General features: G+C 44.0%; 1 protein-coding gene and 1 pseudogene across 1 annotated transcript; both read left to right on the plus strand.

Annotated features, from left to right (window-relative positions):
• The first annotated feature begins 3715 nt into the window (after nt 1-3715).
• LOC120110147 lies at nt 3716-5377 on the plus strand (annotated as a pseudogene).
• A 3932-nt stretch (nt 5378-9309) lies between these two features.
• On the plus strand, nt 9310-10492 carry LOC103715662. The gene is made up of 2 exons (XM_008803371.4): nt 9310-9679; nt 10106-10492. Exons 1-2 carry the CDS (start codon nt 9429-9431, stop codon nt 10242-10244), a joined length of 390 nt encoding a protein of 129 aa, XP_008801593.1. The 5' UTR covers nt 9310-9428; the 3' UTR covers nt 10245-10492.
• Nucleotides 10493-23400: the final 12908 nt, after the last annotated feature.

Raw genomic sequence — 23400 nt, forward strand, 5'->3', positions numbered from 1 at the left:
TTCGATGTATTTGTACTAGATATGCTTGATTGATTCGTCTTATTTAAAAAAGTATACAAAAAACCTAACCAGCGAGAAAAAACCAAGGGCGGAAGGAGGCGCATTGATTACTGCCCTTTCAAACATATCTATCATTCGAACCTTCCAAGAGTTAATACATTGAAAATTGTGACTGAGATGCCAGATTAATATAAATCTATCTCCATGCATCCGGTCCACTTGTCAAGTGGCTCCTGGTGGCAGGTCATGCCTCTCTTTAGCCAACCAAAGGTATAAATCCACTGGAAAAACTTTGCGACAGATGTCGAGCAAGAGAGCTAAGGCTGCGTCAAAAAAGCCAGCTTCTTGCGTGTTCGAGGCCATTTCCCACACGAACGTTCCCCGAAGGGGAAGGTGGGTGGGTTTCATGTTCTTTATTGCAGCCGGCAACTCGTGGCATCACTGATCTTATCGCAGGCTTCGACTTTGACCGAGGCTTGTAGCTCAACGGGCAGAGCGACATGGGACGAAGTCAAAGTTTGCTATGAGAGTCCTATTTTTCACAGACGTGGAATGGTAGCCAAGACTATTTCAACCTATATATTATTGTATTCTCTAATTTCAGAATGAGATACTAATTTTGTTGTTAATTCTTATTATCCGTTACTTATATATGATTCAGGCAATCCAACAAGCAGGTAGGATGCATAGGATTTTGGCCATTAATTAACAGAATTGTCAACTGGCTAGCTGACAAGTATTCTCCACCTTGAGTCGGCCTTTGCGGAGCTCAATTGCAGCTGTTTCCGTCCACACGGGTGGCTCTTCTGGTCTGAAACAGACTTGCAGCCATACCAATCCCTTAATAAAAAGAGCATTGATGCTTCTCTCATCGTCTTCGTCCTGTTGGTTGGTTTTGGGTAGATGGCCCGATAAACCTAACGACGGAGACCACCAGGGATACGGAACAGTGAAAACCGTACGGTCTCCTGGGTTCAAATAGTTCTCCATCAACTTGAATATCATCCTCCACCTTTGGAGTTTATATATCTCTCTGTTTGTGTAAATAAAACAATCACGGTCTTCGGCCCATCTCATTCAAGATGGCTCTAAATACCACTTGCATAAAAAAAAAATCTGGATCTTGAATTTCGTATTACATGCTCCTTCCCTTCAATAAGTCTTCTCATGCAAATACGTACTTATTTCTATTTCATGCTACTCACGAACCAGGTTATTATTATGCGAGTAACATTATTGAGTGAGAAGACCAAGAAATCATGCAACCTCCCATGATCCATACTGTGCTAATTAGAACAGGACCAAGTCATATGGACCGAGTTCTATCACATGTTCCGAACTTGCAGGCATGGAGAAATAATTTTGTGGGATGAATTTCAAACTTGGAGCAACTACCAAATTTAATTATGTAGTAATCATACCTAGTCGACCAAACTTATATATAAACAATAAGCTGGTAGACTATATACGAGCAATTAAACCAACCAAGAACGGCGGGTCATGGCAATTGATTTCACCAGCAAAAACTCCAAAACCATGATTCACCACAACACTCTTGACGTCCTGATATGAAATGCATAACCCTATCATCATGTATCTGTGCATAAATTGAGAAAGTTTTCCAGTATGACTTCCTTGTCTTTTATGTGTCTTCCTCTCATATATCTCGATAGGCTCTTATTCAAGTCCTTGGAGACTCCACATTTTTTCCCCACTTTTTCTCTGTGGCGACCATGGGCCAAACCCCCCCCTCGTATTGTTGTTACAGAAGGGAAAAAAAGCCAAAAAAGTTGGAAGAGAGGCACGTCGCTAAAAGCACTCTTGGTATGCTGCTGATATTCCTCTTGTTAAAATCTGTATACGAGAAGGACCACAACATGGCAAGTAGCAAGAGACCGACCACTAAAATCTACTTTGCACCAAAAAATAGAAAGGGACCCTTGCATGCGTATTGCCAATAAAAGTGTGCGCGACAAGCGTCGCACTCACTTTTTTCATAGAAAAACTATGCCTTGCTTTTGCCCCACCTGTTGCAGTATAAATGCATGATAACAAGACTTCTACAACATATATGATAATAGAAGGAACCAATTCCCGAGAAATTATACACTACATTTGGTATACCAGTGCACCTCGCGCACAATATATAGTGTAGGATATAATTTCTCCTAATTATCACACGTAGGAGGATCTCAACTTCCTCATCTGTGCTTCCATAATTCATCCTATCTCCCCTTATGATCGACTGGAGCCCATGGTATTGCTAGGGTTCTAGTGGGGTAAGCATTGGCTGCGCAATTTTTGATTGTTTGAGCAAGCAAGAGCCACTTGCATGGATGAATTAAAAATTTTAAAAAAAACTAAAAAAATAACTACATGAGCCTGTGGGAGCATCTGACACGTGTTGAGATAGTGAGCTCAACGTGCAGTCAGACTAAACTTTGTCTAACGGAAAGAAATGCCCCCACATAAAAAAAGAAAAGAAAAAAAAGGGGACACGGAAGAAAAATAAAAGGAAAAAGGATTTCTTCTTTGCTAGAGAAGAAGTCGGAATCTCTTTCCCGCTCGAAGTGGGGCGCGGGTCTCCTCCACGAAAGGGACCCAATGTCCTCCGCGCCTTCTGCGAAACTCTCCTTTGACCGCCCTTTGTTTTGTTCTTATTCCGTTTAAACCCTTCGCATAAAGAAGATGCTTGGAAGCATAGAAAGAATTATATAATTATTAAAAAAATACTTATTCAAAAAATTTTGGGTTATTTACTTCTTGAAATCTTGCCTTGCTTGAGCCCAATCCACTTAAAAAACTAAATAATTCGTTAGAACCTGATGTGAAACAAAAGGAAATAAAATAGGAAAATAGCATTAGAAGAGTGCCCAATATTAGAATAATTTCAAAATATGGACTTCCATTGGTTAAGTATTTTTGTTTTATAAAATTAGTTAGACGTATGGTGGTTAAGCCCAATATGACGTGGGATGTATGATAATTTTATTTTATAGACTTTTGGTACATTAGAATTGAGTTCTATTTATGGTGGTAATTTTTGTATGTAAACTAGAAAATTCATTTAAGAAAGAAAAAGATTCATCCATTATTATTCTAAATGGTGCCATAAAAGAATTTGACTGAAATACTTTTATTCCAGTCATCTAAAAGTTTCAGATTCGACGGCGATGCAAGTCGCTAGAATTGGTGCGGTGCATCAAAGGAAGGAACTTTCGGTGTGAGTGCTCCAGGCCCCATGGCATTTAACTATGCCCAGGGCCATTCTTCCCGGTAAGAAGAGACGGACGACTTGTTTAAGCGGCGGAGACCGTGTGCACATTTCAACGCGTCGTCGCCCAGGTTTACCCACCCCGGACGCGGCTCGGCCAACTCGATCGAGTATCGTATCCGGGTTCCCTAACGCCGTCAGTTTCCCGAACCGACCGACGAGCCCACCACCGCTCACGGAGCACGCGCACGCGGTTCCGCCGTTGAGGCTTCGTCAAGCCCCTTATAATCCCCACCACCCCCTCCCGTTTTCCCCCCCCCCCAAACTTCTCCTCTTCTCCTCCGCCCCTTTCTAGGGTTTCCATTTCGCCCTCCGTCCATATGGTTTGATTGGTGCGTGGAGGAGGGAAGGAATTATCTTTATCTTCTTCATCTTTCGATTTTTCTGTCTTTGAAATTTGAGGGGATTTCTATTTGGAGATCGGATTCTTGTCGTAATTGAAGGGATTTGGTTAGTTTCCTTGTCGAAATCAGAGGAAAGATCGGATTTTTGCGGCCTCGAAGATCCAGCGAGGATTTGGAAGGAAAGGTCGAATCGATCTGTTTCTGGGCCTTTGTTTTCCTCGATAATTGTCTTCAGTCTTCCTCTTCTGCGGCTATGGACACGGCCTCGCCCTACTGGTGCTACCGCTGCAGCCGCTTCGTCAGGGTCTGGCCGCACGACGCCGTCGTCTGCCCCCACTGCGACGGCGGATTCCTCGAGGAGGTGGAGACCCCTCCGCGTTTCCCCACCGCCGGCGGCGAGTCTCGCAGGCGACGCTCCCCTGTCGCGGCGAGGTATATGGCGAACGATGATGGCGCCGCGCCCCCCTACCACCAGCACGCCCGACCTTCGGTTCCGCCGCCACCGTCGCACCTCCGCGGGCGACCGCTCCCGCTTCAACCCGGTCATCGTCCTCCGCGGCCCGTCCGCAGGTGGCGGCGGGGATGCCGACCGCGCCCCTGCTGCCAGCTTCGAGTTCTACTACGACGACGGGGCGGGATCCGGCCTCCGGCCCTTGCCCGAAAGCGTGTCGGATTTCTTGATGGGCTCGGGCTTCGAGCGGCTCCCTGGAGCAGCTCACCCAAATCGACATCCGCGGTATTGATGGCGGCCGGGCGTGCGAGCACCCGCCCGCATCGAAGGCTGCCATCGAGTCGATGCCCACCATCGAGATCGCCGCCGGCCATGTCAAGATGGACGCCCACTGCGCCGTCTGCAAGGAACCGTTCGAGCTCGGTACCGAGGCTCGGGAGATGCCGTGCAAACATATATACCATCAAGATTGCATCTTGCCATGGCTTTCGCTCCGGAACTCTTGCCCTGTGTGCCGCCATGAGGTGCCTGCAGATGTCCGTGGAAGGGGTGCGGCGGAGACGGACGGTGATGAACAGGCTCCCATGGGTGGGAACGCGGAGGATTTGGTCGGCCTCACGATATGGAGGCTGCCGGGAGGTGGGTTTGCAATCGGGAGGTTCTCAGGGGGGAGAATAGCCGGGGAGCGGGAGCTTCCGGGAGTTTACACGGAGATGGACGGTGGATTCACCACCGGTGGTGCACCCAGAAGGATCTCATGGACCTCTAGAGGGAGTCCGACGAGGGAGAGAAGAGGAATTGGTCGCGTATTTCGCAATTTCATCTCATTTTTTGGGCGCTTCCGCTCATCTTCGTCCGCTTCTTCAAGATCGAGTTCAGATTCTGGTTCCACTGTTTCACCGAGGCGCCTCAGACATTTGGCCTTCGATAGGAGTTCACGAAGGCGCAGCTCGAGTTGGGCAATGGAAGATGGGAATATTAGAGCAATTACAAGATGGTGACAAAGGAAAAAGTCGAAGAAAATTTGCCTCCTTTGTCTAATTTCAAGTTACAATAGTTGTAGCTATCCGTTTTTTCTTTCATGTAAGAGGAGGAAAATAGGATCATAACAGATGGAGATCATTGTTTTTTTCCTCCATAATTCCGTTGTAAGTAGAAGATATTCGGGAAATTTTTTTTGCAGTTTCTTGCTATTTGTGATCTCTTTTGCCGCTGGGGATTAAGCAGCTGTAGTTTTTGAGCTGGACTTTGTAATATTAGGAAGGTACATGCTCTGTGAATAATATAAGATTCATCATTTATATTTAAGCTGTGCATTTATTTCTGATGCTTTTGTTAGCATTATGTTCCTCCTTTTTTTTTTTTTGTCATGCTATACTGCTTTTGTATGATCTCCATTTTTCTTTCATTGTGCACTGCAATAAAGTTAAACCTCGCTTGCTCTTGGTGGATCGAGAACTTTATGGCTACAGACTCCCAGGCTTCCCATTTCAAGTTTTCTTCAACGGTGTTACTGGATTTTGGTTAATGATGACTTACGCACAGTCATGTACAGCAGTGAGATAGGTATGTGGTTCGAGCATTCTTGAAGATCTATGTGCTTTGTAGTTAGAATGCATACTCTTTGTGGACAACAAATGTGGTGATTTGATTAAAAACTTGCTTTATTTAGGTCTACTAAAGGGTTGCGATGTTTGAATCTTACTCATAAGAGAAGTTGATTATGTGACTTTTCAAATATGCATTAATAATTTGACATTGAGGTTGCATCAATTGCAGTGTCTAATATATGCAAACCAGTAATAGTAGAGATATTGTGTACATTCTTTGATATGATCGGTATATAGATTGATGCTCTGTTGACTTCCTTGGTGTCTAATACTCCTATTTGGAGAGCACTGTAGGACACTTGCATTCATATATTGCTGTTTGCTTCTTACAAATCATTAATTTGTTAAATAATGTAAGAAATGTTGTTGTCCCATCTGAGTTGATCTTTGTTATTTCTATCTTGCTGTTTACTGGGATGTCCTATCTAAGAGCGTGACCTGTTTTCCAGATCCTTCTGAATCCATGGTCTTTTATTTCTAAATCAGCTTGGTATCTTTTTTTTCTTTTGAGAGAGAGTAATTTCATTTGCAAATGTGTCTGCTGGCATAGTCCTTTCTGCTGTACAAAAATATTAATCACATTGATCTGATGCTAACATAGTAGTCATTTGAGAAGTCCAACTTTCCCTGGTGATTTTATGCTAATACAACTCTCGATTACATATTGTGTTTCAGATTCTCTAGGTTCTTCTTAACATGTTGACAATAGCTTTTCTTCTCGTTCGAGATATGACATTGACTTGCCTTTGAAGATTTTCTCTGTTATGGATAATCGTCATATGCTATATTATTGCCTCATGTTTCTATAGTAACTAGCAAATTCACATCTTGCACCTAATGGATCGCACTGTTATATATTTTTTCATTGCTGGGTCTTGGTTGATGATTTCTTTGCATTCATATCATCTGGATAGAACCCCAAATATCTTCAGGCTGCTGCAATGGTGTTTCTTTTGTTAAGAGTGGTTGACCTGCACCAATGTGAGGCATTCTCTGTCAAGGCCTTGTTTTGCTCCTTTTTGTGGGACCTTTTATGATTGTTCCTGTAGCTCTTCTTGTATGCTTAGGCTGGCATTGGGTGATAGATGGTGCTTCGCCTTCCTAAAAACTGTGTTCATTGTGTTTTTGTCTTCATTTAATTATTAAGGCATATGATTGATTCAATTTTTATTAAAATTTGTCTGCTATCTGGCCTCCAGCTCACTTGGTTGGCATGTGGTGTTGTAGCATATTGTTCTTTCTTGTCAATAGTATTAGATATTTCTATTGTATGCTGTTATGATGCATCCGACTTAAGCATAATTAAGACTTGAATCCTCACTTCGATCTTAGAAATTACTTTCACAGATCTATTGCCTGCATAGTTATTTCTCCCCTGCATGGGCTACCAAGTCTTTGTTGAGTTTTATTGTTAAGTTCATTTCCTGAAACACTTCTATTGAATAGTTTGAATCTTATACTTGCTATACGATTTTATGGTCAATTGGCCTGAAACTGAAATCTTATGCTGGCCTGAGAGTTCCAATGCTGGTGCTGTATATATGCTGCATCAAAAAGTTTCATCCTGATAACATAGAGCAGCCAGACTAGTGGTAATCACTGGTTTCTCCCCTTTTACAGTACTTTTCCTGCCTTTGAAATTTCAAGAAATAACATTTATCTGAACGTGAGATTCTTAGTTTTAGATTTGTTTAACCAGGGGCAAAAGTATATTTTCTCCTTGCAATGTTCCAAAAGTTGGGTTAAGCAGAATTGACACTAGAAACAGTGAATGAAACGAATTCAATTTAGTACAGTTGCACAGTGAGAGAGAGGGGCAAAGTAACTGCAGAAACAAATTAGAAGCATGGCAGCTTGAGACATTATATATGTTCTCGCAAGGTGGAAATGTCATCCTAGGTGAAGTTGGTAAAAGAATTGGTTCTTTATGATTTCAAAAGTAACTATTTCTTGGGGCTTGAACTTTTGTCCCTTGATTTGTCCCTAGGCCTTGCAATAGTGGATCTGCTCTTAGAAAAGCTAGTAAAGGTCAAAGCATATAATGAACAGAAACACAAGAACCACAAGATTCCGAGCTAGGGGACTGAAGCTGTACCAAAGCGTAAGATGCCATTGTTCTATCCTCTCTCACACAAATGCCTGCATTAATTGGATCGTTCACACTAAGATGTTCTTTCCTTGTATGTTTAAATTATCTTGATATTGTCTATGGTGGCTTGTGTGCAACCGGGTCAAAAAATTCATAGCATCTCTCTCTCTCAACCTCACCTTTTAATTATGTTGCTGATGGTATCTTTATTCTTTCCAAATAGTTTAGAACTTAGAACATATGTTAGTTTTCAGTATCTTAAGGTTCATTATATTCTTCTTATGTCGAGAGGGCTAGAGCGTATTATTGCATGTCAGTGTGTGGTCCACATTCTAATGGTTCTCTACAGAACTTACATTAATCCTGATGGAAGATGATCCATGGCCTTAAAGGTGGAAGGCGAGCTGTGGTGGTGATTTGTATCCGACTAGAGATGAAGGGAAGTCTATTTTTCATGAGAATTGATCCCGTCTCCTTCAATGTGAGAGAACCACACTCCCCTGTGGACCCAAAGGCCATCCATTCACTTCCCCTAAAACCTCTGCCATTTTAAATTTCAAATGCTGTTGTTTGTTGGCTTCTCTTTTTCTTCTGTATATGAGACTGCAAATTTCCTTTTCCTTTTACCTCTTTTAATGGGAGAAGTCTCCAACCCTTGGATGCAGGTCATGGCAAGTCATTGTCTTAGTTGAGATCCAGTCTGCAGATGAAATTGGAACCCGATATCAGAGGTGGATGAATGGAGCAAACCAGCAGAATTCAAGGACCTATGCTTCAGAAGATGGACGGCTTTCAAACAATGTGTTGTTGACAAAACAGCTTATGAATCTATCATGCTGATGAGCTGACCCCCTTGAGCTCCAGAGCCTTTTAAATTTCCTGATTCTCTATGCACCATTGACTGTTCCTTCAATATTTTGCATGCATCAAGCACGCAAAACAGAAGGCCCTGCAAGGGTCATGAATTCAATTCTCTTTGATGCTGATCATGCCTAGCTGCAGCTGCTGTCTCAAAACTCCAAGGTATGAGCGTTGAGGCTTTGGTGATAAATGATATGCCTCAAAGGTGCCAAACCAATTCATTAAAAGGAGAAAAACTGGGGTGGCCCTTTTCTTTTCTTTTTTTCTTTTTAGAAATAGGATGGACTTTGAGCTGTCGGATCATGTTAATATTAGTTTCTAGTGCAAAATGAAACATCCTATCCTGGTAATGTAAAGGAATTTATAACTTTCCATATTCATGTATTACTTCTTGCAATATTTATATTTACATGTTAATCCTTGTACTATTTTTTGCAGTACAGATTAATCCTTTTACCTGTGCTCCTTAATCAAACCATGGTCATGTGTTATAACTACAACTGGAAAATGCTAAAAAAAACATTGAAGAGGGTTGAAGTGAAAATAAAAGGGGGATTTATGAAAGTCTGAGGCAAATCTAATGAAAACCCATGCCAAATGTCCACATCAGATGTCGTGGCCCGCTTCATCCGCACCTATCGAACAGAGACCTGCCAACCTCCGAGATATGAAGCGCTTACGTGTTCTTATCCCCTCCTTGCGGCCCCAATTTAACCTTCTTCCGCCGCACCGACGAAAGAAATCTTTAATACCCATACGACTCCAATCTCGCACGAGCTTCTTCATTCCCACCCTCGAAATGGCTTCCGCGGCCCCACTCTCACCCCCGTCGATCGCCTCCGCTCGACCACAAGCCACCGCCGGTACGGCGTCCCAGCGACCGGCGCTCGTGCGACTCCCTTCACCGGGGAGGAGATCGTCTTCCAGGGTGGTGGCTGTTTCCGCGGTGGGGGAGGTGTCGGCGGAAGGCAACACGTATTTGATCGCCGGTGCGGTCGCGGTGGCGCTCCTCGGCACCGCCTTCCCCATCCTCTTCTCTCGCAGGGACATGTAAATTTACTCTCCTACCCTTTCCCTCTCCGGCCTCCTTTCTTCTGCTTTAAGGTTATTATGGTCATTGCAACTATAATTTGGGTCGAGCTAGACCACTGTGTTAGTATAATGAACCTGTCTTTCACCTAGTCTGGGCTCAGGTCTGAGTTGGATTCGGGCTGAGGGGTTTGGAAATCTATGAAATCCTAAACATGGATCCAATTCAGATTAATTTCTTGCAAGTCAGACCAGCTGGATCTTAATTGCATTTGGAGACTCCTCTTTTTTAAGGAAATTCCATGACTCTCTTTAACACATCCTGCTTTCTTGGTTTACATATGTTTACGTAACACAATCCATAAGTAACCCAATGTAGATATTGATTTACGAAACTAGGCCAAATTTGGTGATTGACACGCAATTGTTGTGGCTTGGATGATTCAGATGCCCAGAGTGTGATGGAGCAGGATTTATCAGGCAATCAGGTGCGACATTGAGGGCTAATGCAGCCAGAAAAGACCAATCTCAAATTGTCTGTGCTCGTTGCAATGGGCTTGGAAAATTAGGACAAACAGACAAGTAAGACAAGTGTATTTTGAGCAAAACAAGGCATATGTAACTATATAGATTATTTAGAAGTTCTTGGTCATATCTCTCCTTCAAGAATGCATTCCTATTCCAACCAGCAGTTTATATTTGTCCATTTGGGTGTGCCTACTCTTATGTATTCTCTTGTCACAAATTAAACCTCTATTCTTGTAAACTATAACTTTTCTCTGTTCTTCAATCAATGAAGAAGCTAACCATAACGTGGCAGCATTGTAACGTCAATCACCATGAAAGTACAGCACTGGAACTTTCAGGGGTAAGGCTTCAAAACCTCCAGTATATTGAGGGAGAAGTTGATTCGGTTGGTCTTTTACATGGAAAATGCTTTGTGACACTTGCTAATACGTAAAAATATTTTCTTTAGTCTACTTGTTACTAACTTCATAACTCCAAATTTAGTCTTCTTTTGTATCCCTCCGGTTTTTGCGAGTCGCGCAGATCCTCTCATGCCATATGTCAAGAGTAAATTTTTGTGAGCATAACATAGGCACTTTTTACACGATAGTAGAAAGAAGATCAAATAGAAAATATTTAATATATATATATTCAGTTGCCAAAAAGAATTTGTTAGTAAATTTATTTCTCAAAAATCTGGTTTTTCTTTTATTTATTTTTTAAAATAATAAATTTTAAAAAATTATAACTAGAGATATAAAAATCTTTTTGTTTTACAGAAAAAGTGTCGGTCTTCATTTTCATTAGATTTCATTACAACCGAAGATATTATTAGTTGACGGATAGTGACGATATTGATATTAGTATGCTCGACTATCATAAAAGTTCATTACTTAACATACAATGTAATTAATAGCATCCATATTAATATGTTTGGCCATGTTCATTGCTTAATAGGCAATACGAAAGGAACCTTTATTTACTAAAGATGGATAACCTTATTAGGAAAGTAGGGTCCAAAACCAAAACCCATCAACCACTTAGTAATAAGAAGACAGTACAATGTGGTGTGAGTTGAAGTCTCCATTGCAAACTTTTTCAGCAACTGCTACAGATGCAGCGTATAGAGATGAAGTAAGGCCAGCATATTCCCTTTTTTTTTTTTTTTTTTTTTGGTCGAAACGGCAATTCATATCCAATAAATCAAGATTGAGTACATCCTGCCAGATCAAGAGACAAAAGGCAGTGCAGCAAATGGGGAACGGCTGCTAGGCTAGTCCAGATGACGTCCCCGGGAGTGACGAGCCACATATGAGGCGACCCAGTCTGCAGCTCGGTTCACCTCACGATATACATGACCAATCTGGACAGCTAACAACTCCTGAACTAGTCTGCGAGTATCCCGAATCAAAGGGTGACCATCACCATATCTATCCACTCCCCGTATCCAATCAATCACCGTGGCAGAGTCTTCCTCAATGCACAGTCTGTCGGCCCCCCAATACACATCTCGCATATCGGATACCCTCCCAGGCAGCTCGTAGCTCTGCCCCAACAACCGTCAATCCTGGCGTGCTCCGACCTCCAGCTGCAATCAACCTACTATGCTGGTCCCTGATAACGAAGCCCACTCCTCCAGAAGCTCTATCCATAGCCATACCACCATCAAAATTCATCTTAAGATAACCAGGGGGTGGGGGTACCCAAGAGAGAGAAGCATACCCAGTCGCTGCAACAGCAAAAGAGGTACCCCAGATATCCCTAGCCAATAAAGATGAATTCGATGAAGTAATCGAAAAGACCTCCGCCGCCTGTGTCAAGGCTCTGTCCACCACAAACCTCGGGGCCGACCCTCGCCCCTCAAACAGGCGTCCATTCCTATCCAGCCATATATGAAATGCCAGGTAAGCTACCAGAATCCCCTGTCGTACTGTACTAGGCCTCCTGGTGGAATCCTGCAAGAACTGTAACAAGTCCTCCACTGACTCCCACCTCCAAAGTGAAAGCCCAGATAAGCTACTCCAAATCTGTACAGCCCTAGGGCATAGAAGTAAGACATGATGTATAGTCTCCTCGGAATCCAGGCATACCTCGCAGAACTGTGTCATCCTCAACCCCCGCCTAACCAAAACACTCCTGGTCGGAAGGCAGCCCCAAGCCACCTTCCAAAGGAAGAGCGCTACTCGAGGATGCAACCTCAACCTCCATATCCAACCCACGTCAATCTGCCTATCAGGCATCCTACCAATCCGAACATGAAGATCCCTGGCTCGGACTCCCGATCTACCCGTCGGCTCCCAAATCAGTCTGTCCGGCTCCTCCCGTGATGGTACAGGTAACGCCATGACTCTCGCCGCTAACTGCTCTCCAAACACCTCCCGTATCAAACCCTCGTGCCATCGTCCCTCTCCGGGAACAATCAGATCACATACCCTAAACCCCTGGAACCTCTCTGTGTCCACCATCGTCGGCATCTGACTGATAGGGAACTCCGTCACCCAGCTGTCCTCTAGTACATCAATGGATCTACCATCACCCACTGCCCATCTAATCGCCGACAGCACCAACGGACCTCTGGCACAGATCTCCCTCCAGATGGGGGACGAATGACGCCCTGCCCGGGTACTAATAAGTAGGCTCCCATATTTGGCCCTCATCAAGGAGGAACACATACTGTCAGGCTCCAAAAGAAATCTGGCTGCATGTCGCATCGCCAATGCCTCCTGTCTCAAAGTCAAAGAAGTCACGCCCAAACCCCCCTGCCTGATCGGCTGGCACACCACCTCCCACGCCATCAGATGAATGCCACCTCTGTCACCCCGCCTACCCCATATGAAGTCTCTGATAAGCCTCTCAAGTGATCTCAACAGCGCCACTGGGAGTATGGAGCTAGACATGAGGTATATCGGAATGGAGCTCAAAACTGTCCGTGCCAAGGTAACCCTGCCCATCATAGATAGAGTATGTGTCTGCCAACCCTCTAACCTGTGTCTGAAACTAGTCTCTAGTGAAAGACAATCACCTCTGCGTAATCGTCGACCCGTGATCGGAACTCCCAAGTATCTCAGGCCACTGTCCTGCTGCCTAACCCCCAAGATCTCCATAATAGCTGCCTTCATTTGTGGTATAATCTTCGGACAAAAATGTATCGTTGTCTTAGCAAAGTTGACTCGTTGTCCAGAGGCAGCACAATAATCAAAAACAATCGATCTAATCACCTGAGCAGCCTGCCTGGTCGCCTGGGCCAGGAGCAAGCTATCATCTGCAAATAATAGATGGGATATCGGCCTGGTCCCCCGTGCCGGCCTATATGCCTCCAGCCGCTGTGAGTCCGAGGCACCCCGCAAAGCCCTAGAAAGAGAGTCGGCACACATAATAAAAAGTAAGGGAGATAAAGGACATCCCTGGCGAAGACCAACTGAGGACTCAAAGAAATGGGAGGGAGTCCCATTTACCAATATAGCAAAGGAAGGGCCCCTCACACATCCCATAACCCATCTAATCCATGTCTCGTGGAAACCAAAGCTCTGAAAGGAATGCTGAACAAAATCCCAACTCAATCTATCATATGCCCGCTCCATGTCAAGCTTGATCCCCATTAAACTTCTCCGTCTAGGGGCCCTACCAAGGTCATACATAAACTCCTGGGCAATGAGCACATTGTCAGTAATGCTCCGCCCAGCGACGAAAGCACCCTGCTCTGGGCTGATAAGCCTGGGTAATATATCTCTCAATCTCACGGCTAAAATCTTTGCTGTTGCCTTATACAATGTGGAACACAAACTGATGGGGCGATAGTGGCCCGGCTCGGTAGGATCCTGTCTCTTGGGGATCAAAGCAACAAAGGTTCTCTGCCAATCAGATGACATCGCCGCCGTGTGGAAGAACTGCTGGATAGCCTCAATCACATCCTGCCCGACTAGCATCCAATATCTACGAAAAAATACCGGAGGGAAGCCATCCGGACCGGGTGCCTTGTCCCCCGCAAGGGACCATACTGCCTCCTGAAGCTCCCTCCCCGAAACCGGCCTAATCAGCACCGAAGTCTCCTCTGCCGAGACCCCCACCGAAGGCAAAGGTAGATCAGTAGAAATCCCACTCCCTGTCTGCTCAGTCCACCTAGCTCTGAAGAACTGCTCCACCACCCGTATAATCCTATCCGGCTCCTCTGTCAACTGACCATCATCTTCCCTGATAATCCTAATCTTGTTCCTCTGCCTCCTGATTAGTGTAGATCGATAAAAGAATTTAGTATTTCGATCCCCTTCTAAAATCCATTGAACTCTTGATTTCTGCCTCCAAAATATCTCTTGTTGACGAAGAAGAGAATCATGCAAAGATAGAAGAGATCTGAGTTCTGTCATCTCCCCTGCCAATAACCCTCCCCTCAGTGCCTCCTGAGACTGTAGTCTAGTGATAGCCTCCTCAATTTCCTCTATCCTTCTAAAAATATTCCCGACCTCCTCCCTATTCCACCTGATCAACCGTCTCCTTGTCAACTCCAACCTCCGAGAAACTCGATACATCGCATCACCCCTAACCGGCATACCCCATGCCTCACTCACTACTTCCCAAGACCGGGGATAGCAACACCAAAACTTCTCAAATCTGAAAGGACAACGGTATGGAATAGAGATCTCCGTACTCACCAATATAGGGCTATGATCCGAAGCAATCCTCGGCAGATGATTTACCCGATACTCTGGAAATTCCTGAATCCATTCAGCTGTAGCAAATGCTCTATCTAGTCTCTCCCAAACCCGAGCCGAGCCCTGTTGGTTGTTGCACCATGTGTACCTTGGCCCCACAAAACCCAAGTCAATCAATCCATTCACCGTAATAAACTCTTGAAACTCCCTCACCTTCCTGTTGTAACTGAAATTCTTTCCCCCCATTTTTTCCTATGGATCATCAATGCAGTTAAAATCACCTGCTATCAATACTGGTGCTCCCTGATCAACCAACCTGGATGCCTCCTCCCACAGTGTCCTCCGACCCCTAAAATCAGTGCTGGCATAAACTGCTGCAAATATCCATGGCCGTCTACCCCCCTCAGATATCACCATAATAACTTCTTGATTACACATATTAAAGATATCCAAATTACCAAAATTTAGTCTCCAAGTAACTATAATTCCACCTGATAGCCCAATGGAGTTCACTGCATAAAACCCCCATGATCTCGGCACTGCTCTCCTAGCCTTCTGTAAACTACTACAGGACAAACGGGTCTCGAGCAAGACACATATGTCTGGACTATGCTGCTGAACTAATCTACGGAAAACCGGAGCAAAGGAAGGTTTCCCTGCCCCCCTGCAGTTCCATAGTATGATCTTCATAAATCACTTGAGTTAATGGCACAGCCCTCTTCCTTGGAGCCGTTTCCACCACTAGCTAAAGAACCTGCATCACAGATTACCTCCTCTGAGTTTTTCTGCACAGAAGCCATTACCTGGAGCAACAACTGAACATGGCTGGATTCCCCCTGTACACTGTTCCTTTGTGCCATCCGGCACGCCTCATCCACAGTATCAGACCCCTTCACTGTGGGCGAAAGCTTCTCTGCCACCAACTTGCCAACCTTGCCTCGCAGTGCCATGGCCTGCGTCGTCACACCCACCATCTCCGGCGACGGCGTTCCTCCCCCAGCCATATGCATCGCTGAATCATCCGCGGAGCCGAGCCGAGAGATCCCGCCCGGCGTAACTTTTTCCCCATCTCGTCCTCCCCCAACTGCCGGCACTGTTCCGGATGGCCGACCAGACTCCGGCAAAGTCGGTGGAGGGGAGCTCCGACTTCGCCGGCAACCCTTGCCTTCAAATCTCCTCTGCCCCTCTGCCGGAAGTTCCCGGCCGTTGGATCGGTGAAGATAGAGATCATCAACCACCAGCAGGCCAGAAGTCGGGCTTCTCACCCGTTTGAGTGAGCTCAGATCCGCCCCATTTAACCCGGGTGTAGCGGGCTGAATCCTGTCGACGAGAGGCGAGCTTACTCCAGCCCATTCCCGAATCGGGCTTTGACTAGCCCGCTCCGGATGTGGCCCATAAGCCTGCTCACCAACCGGTCCGATCGATTCAAGGCCCCCGGCTTGATTGATCGACGCGGCCTGAGTCACAGCTGCCCCACCGGGTCGACCCGCTCCACCGGACGGGACCGCCGAGGAAGCACCCGCATGGGACTTCACCGGCGCTTTCCGACGAGCAAATTTAGATGGTGTCTGCCAACCGTCTCGATCCTCCGAACTGCTTGCAGCACTCTGTCCCTTCACCGCCGCTCTCAGCTCCGAGCTCGCCGGCGTCGCGGCTGAAGTCGACCCGCCACCAGGCTCGAAATTCTTCTTCGGTCGGTTCCCTTCTTTCACCGGCCGAGGGGGGCGAATTCTATGCGTGACCAGCCACGGACCATAAGGCACCGCCCCGGTTGTTCCCTTCCCCTTTGCCATTGCCACCCCTTTGCCTGGGGTTTCCATCAGGTTGATCCCATCTTCCATCGTTGCCTCCCCACAAATCTCCACCGGTTCTGGCTCCATCGCTGCCGGTGGGCTCTGTCTACATTCCTCTTCATAGTGACCCACCCGACCGCACTTGTAACAAAGGGATGGCAGGTTTTCGTAAAGGAAATCCTGCCAAAACTTTGCTTCCAATCAATCCTTCCGACCTTTCACGAAAATACCAGGTCTCAGAGGCACCTTGAAGTCCAGTTCGATCTTCACTCGTGCAAAGCCCATCTTCTTCCACTGGTCCGTGAACGAGTCCACCTCCAGCGGCTTCCCGGCCATCGCCGCCATTTGTAGAATGATCGGCGTCCGCCAGAACTCTAGGGGTAGCCTGGGCAGCCTCAACCATGCAACACCTCTACTGAGTTCGTCCCTGCCAGGAACGAAATTTGGACGCCATCGTTCCATAGCATGGAGCTGTCCGGCCACCATCCATGGACCAAACCTCACCGCCGCCTCCCGGTGCTCCTCACTAGCCAAGCGGAGGGTCATATAACCATCCATCATCATGAAACTCTCAGGATCGTAATCAAGCTTCAAGGCACGGCGGACCTCCTTCACAACCCATTCCGCTGGGATCTGTCTCCCCAAACTCCTCACCAGAACCGCCAAGTCCTTCCAGAAGCCCCTTGACTCCTCCAACAACTCCTCCTCCACCTCCAGAATGTCAGGGAAGCGATTCTGAATCGCGCCCAGCTCCTGATCAGAGATCTTGTGAGTGGTCCAAGCCTGGCGTCTCGGCATTCCTCTGGTTACCTCCGCCCAGGTCGGAGCCCTCCCTCCTCCACCCTTTAGCACAGACCTCGGACTCCCATCCTTCCATACGTGGCAGTGGTTTTTTAAACCATTATTTTAAATCCAATTTTAAGTAGCGGTTTTAGAGCAGTGGTTTTAAGCCATTACTCTCGGATATATACATTATGCACGGCTATGCAACGGTTTTCAGACACTGTTGCATAAAAGTCTAAATTTCAGCTGGTGCATATGATTCTTCCTCTTTACATATACATGTGTATTAATTATCTATGTAACAAAATATTTTTGTTGTTTACTAAATAAATAAAATAATTTTCATTACATATAGTAAGCCTATATTTTTTAGAACTTTGATTGTTAAATGTTGGTTCTTATATATTTTATTTTTATTCCTGATAGAGACATGCTTCAAGAGGAGATGATGATTTGGAGGGAGAGGATCATTTGTCATAGCATGAAGGGGATCATCTAGGGAGAGATATTGATTACCGAATGTTGTTTCTTATATTTTTTTGGATTTTTATTGTTGAATGTTGATGGTATATTAAGTTGGAGATTGGATATTATGTTCGTAAACGGTTAAGATTTTATTTTGATAAATAGATTTTGCAGATATAATTTCAATTGTTATGTGTTATTAGGATTTAATGATATTTGGGAAATATAGGTTATTGAGCAAATAATGTGCAGCAGTATAAAACCATTGCGAAAGCTATTGCAAGCACTTACTTGAATATAAAAATGGAATACGCAAACAGTTGCTTAAAATGGGATATGCAGCGGTAGAAATCTGTTGCCTAAATATATAAAAAAAAAATTGCAGCCAAAACTTCTAACAAAACAATTGCCTATAATAAAAAAAGGTTGTGCAAAACTTTTTGAAAATTGTTGCTTAAACAATGAACCGTTGTTTGAACATTAAAAAGTGCTACCTATATATATATATATATATATATTTATTTATTGTCTAAGCATGAAAAACTGTTGCCTTAACCTAGAAATAGCATTGGGTAAAGATGAAAAACTGCTGCCTAAAATAAATAATGTATTGTAAAAATTGTTAGAAAACCTTTACCTAAATATAAATAACTTGTGTAAAATAGAAAAACCACGGTCAAATTCTCTTAAAAACTGTCATGACTACCTAAAATAGAAAAACCACTGTCAAAATCTAAAAGAACCATTACCTAAAATAGAAAAACTACGGCCAAAACTTTAAAACCACTATGTAAGCAAAAAAAAAACCGTTGCCTTTTTTACTGTTGATATATTAAGATTATGTATTTAATATGATTTTTTTGGAGATTATTTTGAGCTGATATACTAAGATTTTGTGTATAATATATGACAGCTGTGATATTTAAGATCGTACATATATTATAATGAATGAGATTATGTGTGATCCTGATAATTATTATATAATAAAATAGATAAATATATAGGATGCTTTATTTTTCCACTGTTTTAGACTGTAAATGCTGCCATATTTGTTTTAGCCTGGGCTGTAAATGACTTTTAAGGGAAAAAGCCTATTTTTGATCATTCTAGCTGCCTCAAGGCAGAGTTCGAATCCAAGCAGTGCAACGTGCAGTCTAAGACTGGTTGCTGTGAGAGATTACGACTGAGGGATGGGACTTTCGAGTCGTGCCATAATTGCGGTGGTATGGGCTTGATTAGGATATCCGTGTTACTATGCGGAGATTTGGCCTCCATCAATTTAACACGATTGCATCCTAAAATCCAAAATGGTATGTTTTCTGTAGAATTAGCTTAGAGAAAACCGCATGAGTCATGTCATCTTCGATTGTCTCCAAGCTATTCAGATTTGGAGGGATGCGTTCTTTCTCGTGCAGCGTATTGGGGTGTCAGGTTGAGGCTTTCCTTCATTTCCTGAAGGACTCCATACGGAGACCAAATACTGTAGGGCGAGGTATCCAAGGTGTTTACCTAGCCTATCATATTTAGTTTGACAGGAACGTCCATCTATTCGAGAGTAGATGGATGCATGTGAGGTTGATTGTGGATAGAACTCTTCGATATGTTGCAGAGCTCACTATAGCCACCACCGCGGATCATCTGGGATAGCTAGAAAAATCTGGGATACTTCAGCAACGTCCAGTTTGTCTTCTTCTTTTGGGTGCCCCCACCTTTCGACCATCTCAAGATGAATTTTGATGATAGTGCCTTTGCCGATGGAGCTAGCGGTGGAGTTGGTTTTATAATCAGGGATCATGCATCCAGATTGATTGCAGCAGGGGATAGCATTTTTCGGGCATGACTGCTATTGGGACTGAGCTTCAAGCAGCTTGGGAGGGTATCATCTTCGTGAGGTAGGTACTTGGTGCGAATAGGGTGTATCTTGAGGGGGACTCTTCTATCATGATTGATTGGATTCGGAAAGAGAACCGGTATGGGTGTAGGCACCCATTGTTGCATGACACCTGTCGACTGGTAGGAGATTTGGATTTCTTTCAAGTAGTTCATGTCTTCAGAGAGGCCAATAAGGCAGCTGATTGGGCTGCCTCTTTTGTTATTCAGTATTCTGGTGTAATTCTATGGACTACTGATATAGCTATTTTTTTGTATTTACGTTATTTTTTTTAATTTTATTGGTTGTATTTACACTATAGCTGTTTGGGCTGCGGTTGTATCAAAATAAGATAAAATAAAATAAAAAACAAAACAAAACAAAAGGACAGATGAGAGGGTGGCAGTGAGGCAGAACGTTAAAGACTATCATTATAACCTCTTGGGTTGGAATTAATAGCAGACGTTAGTACATCTTTAAAGGTGGATGGGAATGAAGATGACCGCTGGAATTAAACATTTCATTTGGAATTATGTCATTAATCTCTTCAAACTTCTAATCTGCATAAGTGGATGCTGGGCTGTGTACGTACGTACGTACTTACCATGGCCAACCCTAGAAAACCAACATATTTTTGTGGGTTTCACGGGAACTTAGCTGCGGCAGACAATTGGCGAAGTCCCTTTTTTTTTTATGAAAGGGATGCAAAATAAGCCACCCGGCAATTGGTGAAGTCATGGATCTGGTTCTGCAGAGGACTTGATGAGCATCCAGTAATTGGTTGGTGCTGCCGTGCTGGTGCCAGTCGCAACCTCGGATAAATTAACGTAAGCAATTGCATGCAGGCAATACGGTGGCGCCACCTGGCAGAGAAGATTACGCAAATGCGAAATGAACTAGAAGACAAATTTTAGCCAATATTTGCTCATAACTGTAGCCAAAGAAGAGGACTTTGCCCACTGATTGCTTGTTCGGCTCAGTTTCTGAGCTCCAAGTTGTCCCTAATGGTGGCAGGTCGTGAGCATACACAAATAAAAGAAACTGTGGGACGTCATGCAGAGCATCCTTCGGCACCCATCATTTTTAACTTTAACTACCAGTTGGAGCAACAGTACTCATCAATGGGACAGTTCAGGGTGAGAGAGCTTTTAAGCTGAACGAGTACTGTGAGGCCCAGGCAATAGGAACCATGTTCATCGTTTATTGAAGGCCAAGTGACGTGTTTTCATTTGCTACGTAGGTATCCATCTGCATCACTTTTAACTTTCACCGCATAAAACAATTTCATTTCAGGAGATGCAATTATACGTGCCACCTTCTGTTGTTTGATAGCAACTTCTGATCGTATAACAGAGGTATTGGAGAAAATGGTTGCCTAAAAATTACTATATTATTATTTTATAGAAGTATTATAAATGAATAATATACTAGAATAAACTCTGAAGAATGAAAAGAGCTTGTTTGGATCGAGGCTTGTAATATACATTATCCTAAGAACATGATTCGCCCCCTATGTATGGGTTTGCGGCGATCTCATCTCCAAATTACAACAATCCGGCTTAGCTTGATCCTCCTCTAACGAGCACGATTGCTGAGAAGGTTTGATCCGACCGACTTCTTCAATTGTCTAGAAAAGATAAAAAAAATAAAAAGTAGAAAGTTGAAGAATAGAAGAATTCTATTGTGGAAGAAACTTTTTGGAAGACTGGGTACCAATTAATGAGAAAGAGAGAGAGAGATTGGATTGGTTTAGAATTAATTATGGAGATGCGTTGTTTCAGAAACAACGCATTCTTACAGAAACCAAAATTAACGTTCTTTTTTCAAACGTTATTTTCAGGAGTCACACCTTAGAATATTCATTTGCGGATTCTTCTAACGTCTAGTTCCTACTATTTTCCATCATGCAAATAGCATAGACTGGATCATAGACTTGAAGCTTCAAGGCTCTTCTAAAAGAAGCATCTAAAGAAAAGGATAAGAGCTTTATCCTATATTTTAAAGCATCTAAAATTTATGAGATAAATTTGATATATTTATTTTTGAAATTATTATTTTTTTTTTTAAGTTAAAACCCCAACAAGAGGGAGATGTAGACAAGGAAAGTATATGTCGGTAGGTAGAGCCTTCTCAAGAAACCAGCATTGCTGGAAAACTTGCTTTTCTACCAAATAAATTATTTACACAGTGATGGACTTCCTCTTGGCTTTCTAAATATCATTTCTTCGCCAGGGACCAGTGGGGTTAGCTTAATAATCATTGTTAAACTACTGCAGTTCATTAAGATAGACGATCCTGTCACCACCGGGTGCATAGTTGCGACACGTTGGAGTCACCCCTGCAATGATTGCCTTCTTGGATCTAACTGGTGGATTTTTTTTTTTTAGTACATCAGTTGCTAATGATACTAATCTTGCGTAGGCATAGCCAGCTGAACCAATGGAAAGAAAACAATACAATAGAGGAGGAACAGAATCATTGGAGGCCCACGCACGACCCCTGCTGTAGAGTTTTCTTCGGGTCTTATTATCACGTGGGAGGTGATAGGATTCACAAGTCCACTTCTTGGAACGCTGGCCATGCATGCTCTTATCCCGATCCGAATAGTGGTTACTTTTTCCGATCCTTGCTATATGTGAAGCTTAAGCGATCCAGTTTCCCTGTGTGTTGTCAGTCCTGGAATAAATTATTCTCTCTCTCTCTCTCTCTCAACAATTTATTACTCTTCCATTGCTCTCTTAAAGTTGGACTAAGTGGTACTAGGTGGTTGGTTTTATTCCCATTTGTCTGTGGAAAAAAAGGGTCACAGTTGCCAGCTTCTCTTCTCTAAAGTCAGGCCTAGTTGGCCTCTTATTCCTGGTCACAATCTTATATGTATTGCTCTCTTAAAGTTGGACAGACTAAAGTGCATGCTCCGAAGTCCAAAGCTTCCAAACTTGTAAGAGCCAGCTGCAATACATGAACAACATCCTCTTCTAGATCATGGCGGTAGATTGTTCTCCGTCACTCGGAATTTTCATGGTCAATGTCCACTGGGCAGCAATGAAATCGGTTTTGGGCTAAGAAGAGCCTGAGACCAGGGCTCTTCTTAATAGGCCCACCAGGGCTGCATCTCTTGGTGGCATCACCACCTAAAGCGGAGGACCTTCTCCGGGATGCGAGAGGGCCAGCCATGGGGCACGGGGCTCAGTGGTCTCGGTTGGTACAGCAGACAGCTTTTACTAGAGAATGGCCGTTAGGCTGGGTCCAGATGTACTCACCATTGCTTTTAGTTCACGAGGAGCTGACATTGACTGCGCCTAAGAGGCTGTAAAGGCTCGTACAAGGTGGTGTGTCACATGATGCTCAAATCCTTCTTAATACCCTCTTGCTTTCTGTCTCGGAGAAATGATGGCCATTACCTTCCAATCTTAGTCGCAACCAGATGGTCGGCGATGTCTTCGGGATGGTATTCTTCTCCTCTATGTCCTACTTCTGTTCATCTCTGGCCCATTCACCCTCCTGGTTGTACGTAAACGCTGCAGATTAATGTGCCCCGTGATTCCCCTTTGTTCCATGCAAATCCTTAGACCAATCATGTGCTTCCTGAAGGCTTGAAAGGTTTGGTAATTTGTAGGCAGTGATATAATACCTACACTGAGATGTACCGAAAAAAAAAAATCGCTCCCCTGAGGA

Source organism: Phoenix dactylifera, chromosome 3 (assembly GCF_009389715.1).
Source record: "Phoenix dactylifera cultivar Barhee BC4 chromosome 3, palm_55x_up_171113_PBpolish2nd_filt_p, whole genome shotgun sequence".
In the NCBI taxonomy this organism is placed as follows: Eukaryota; Viridiplantae; Streptophyta; class Magnoliopsida; order Arecales; family Arecaceae; genus Phoenix; species Phoenix dactylifera.

What these genes read in the sequence shown, in the direction of transcription:
- LOC103715662 (XM_008803371.4), top strand. Translation starts at nt 9,429, where the DNA reads ATGGCTTCCGCGGCCCCACTCTCACCCCCGTCGATCGCCTCCGCTCGA. An exon ending in CTCTTCTCTCGCAGGGACAT is followed by an intron (nt 9,680 to 10,105) that starts GTAAATTTACTC and finishes TGGATGATTCAG; the next exon opens with ATGCCCAGAGTGTGATGGAG.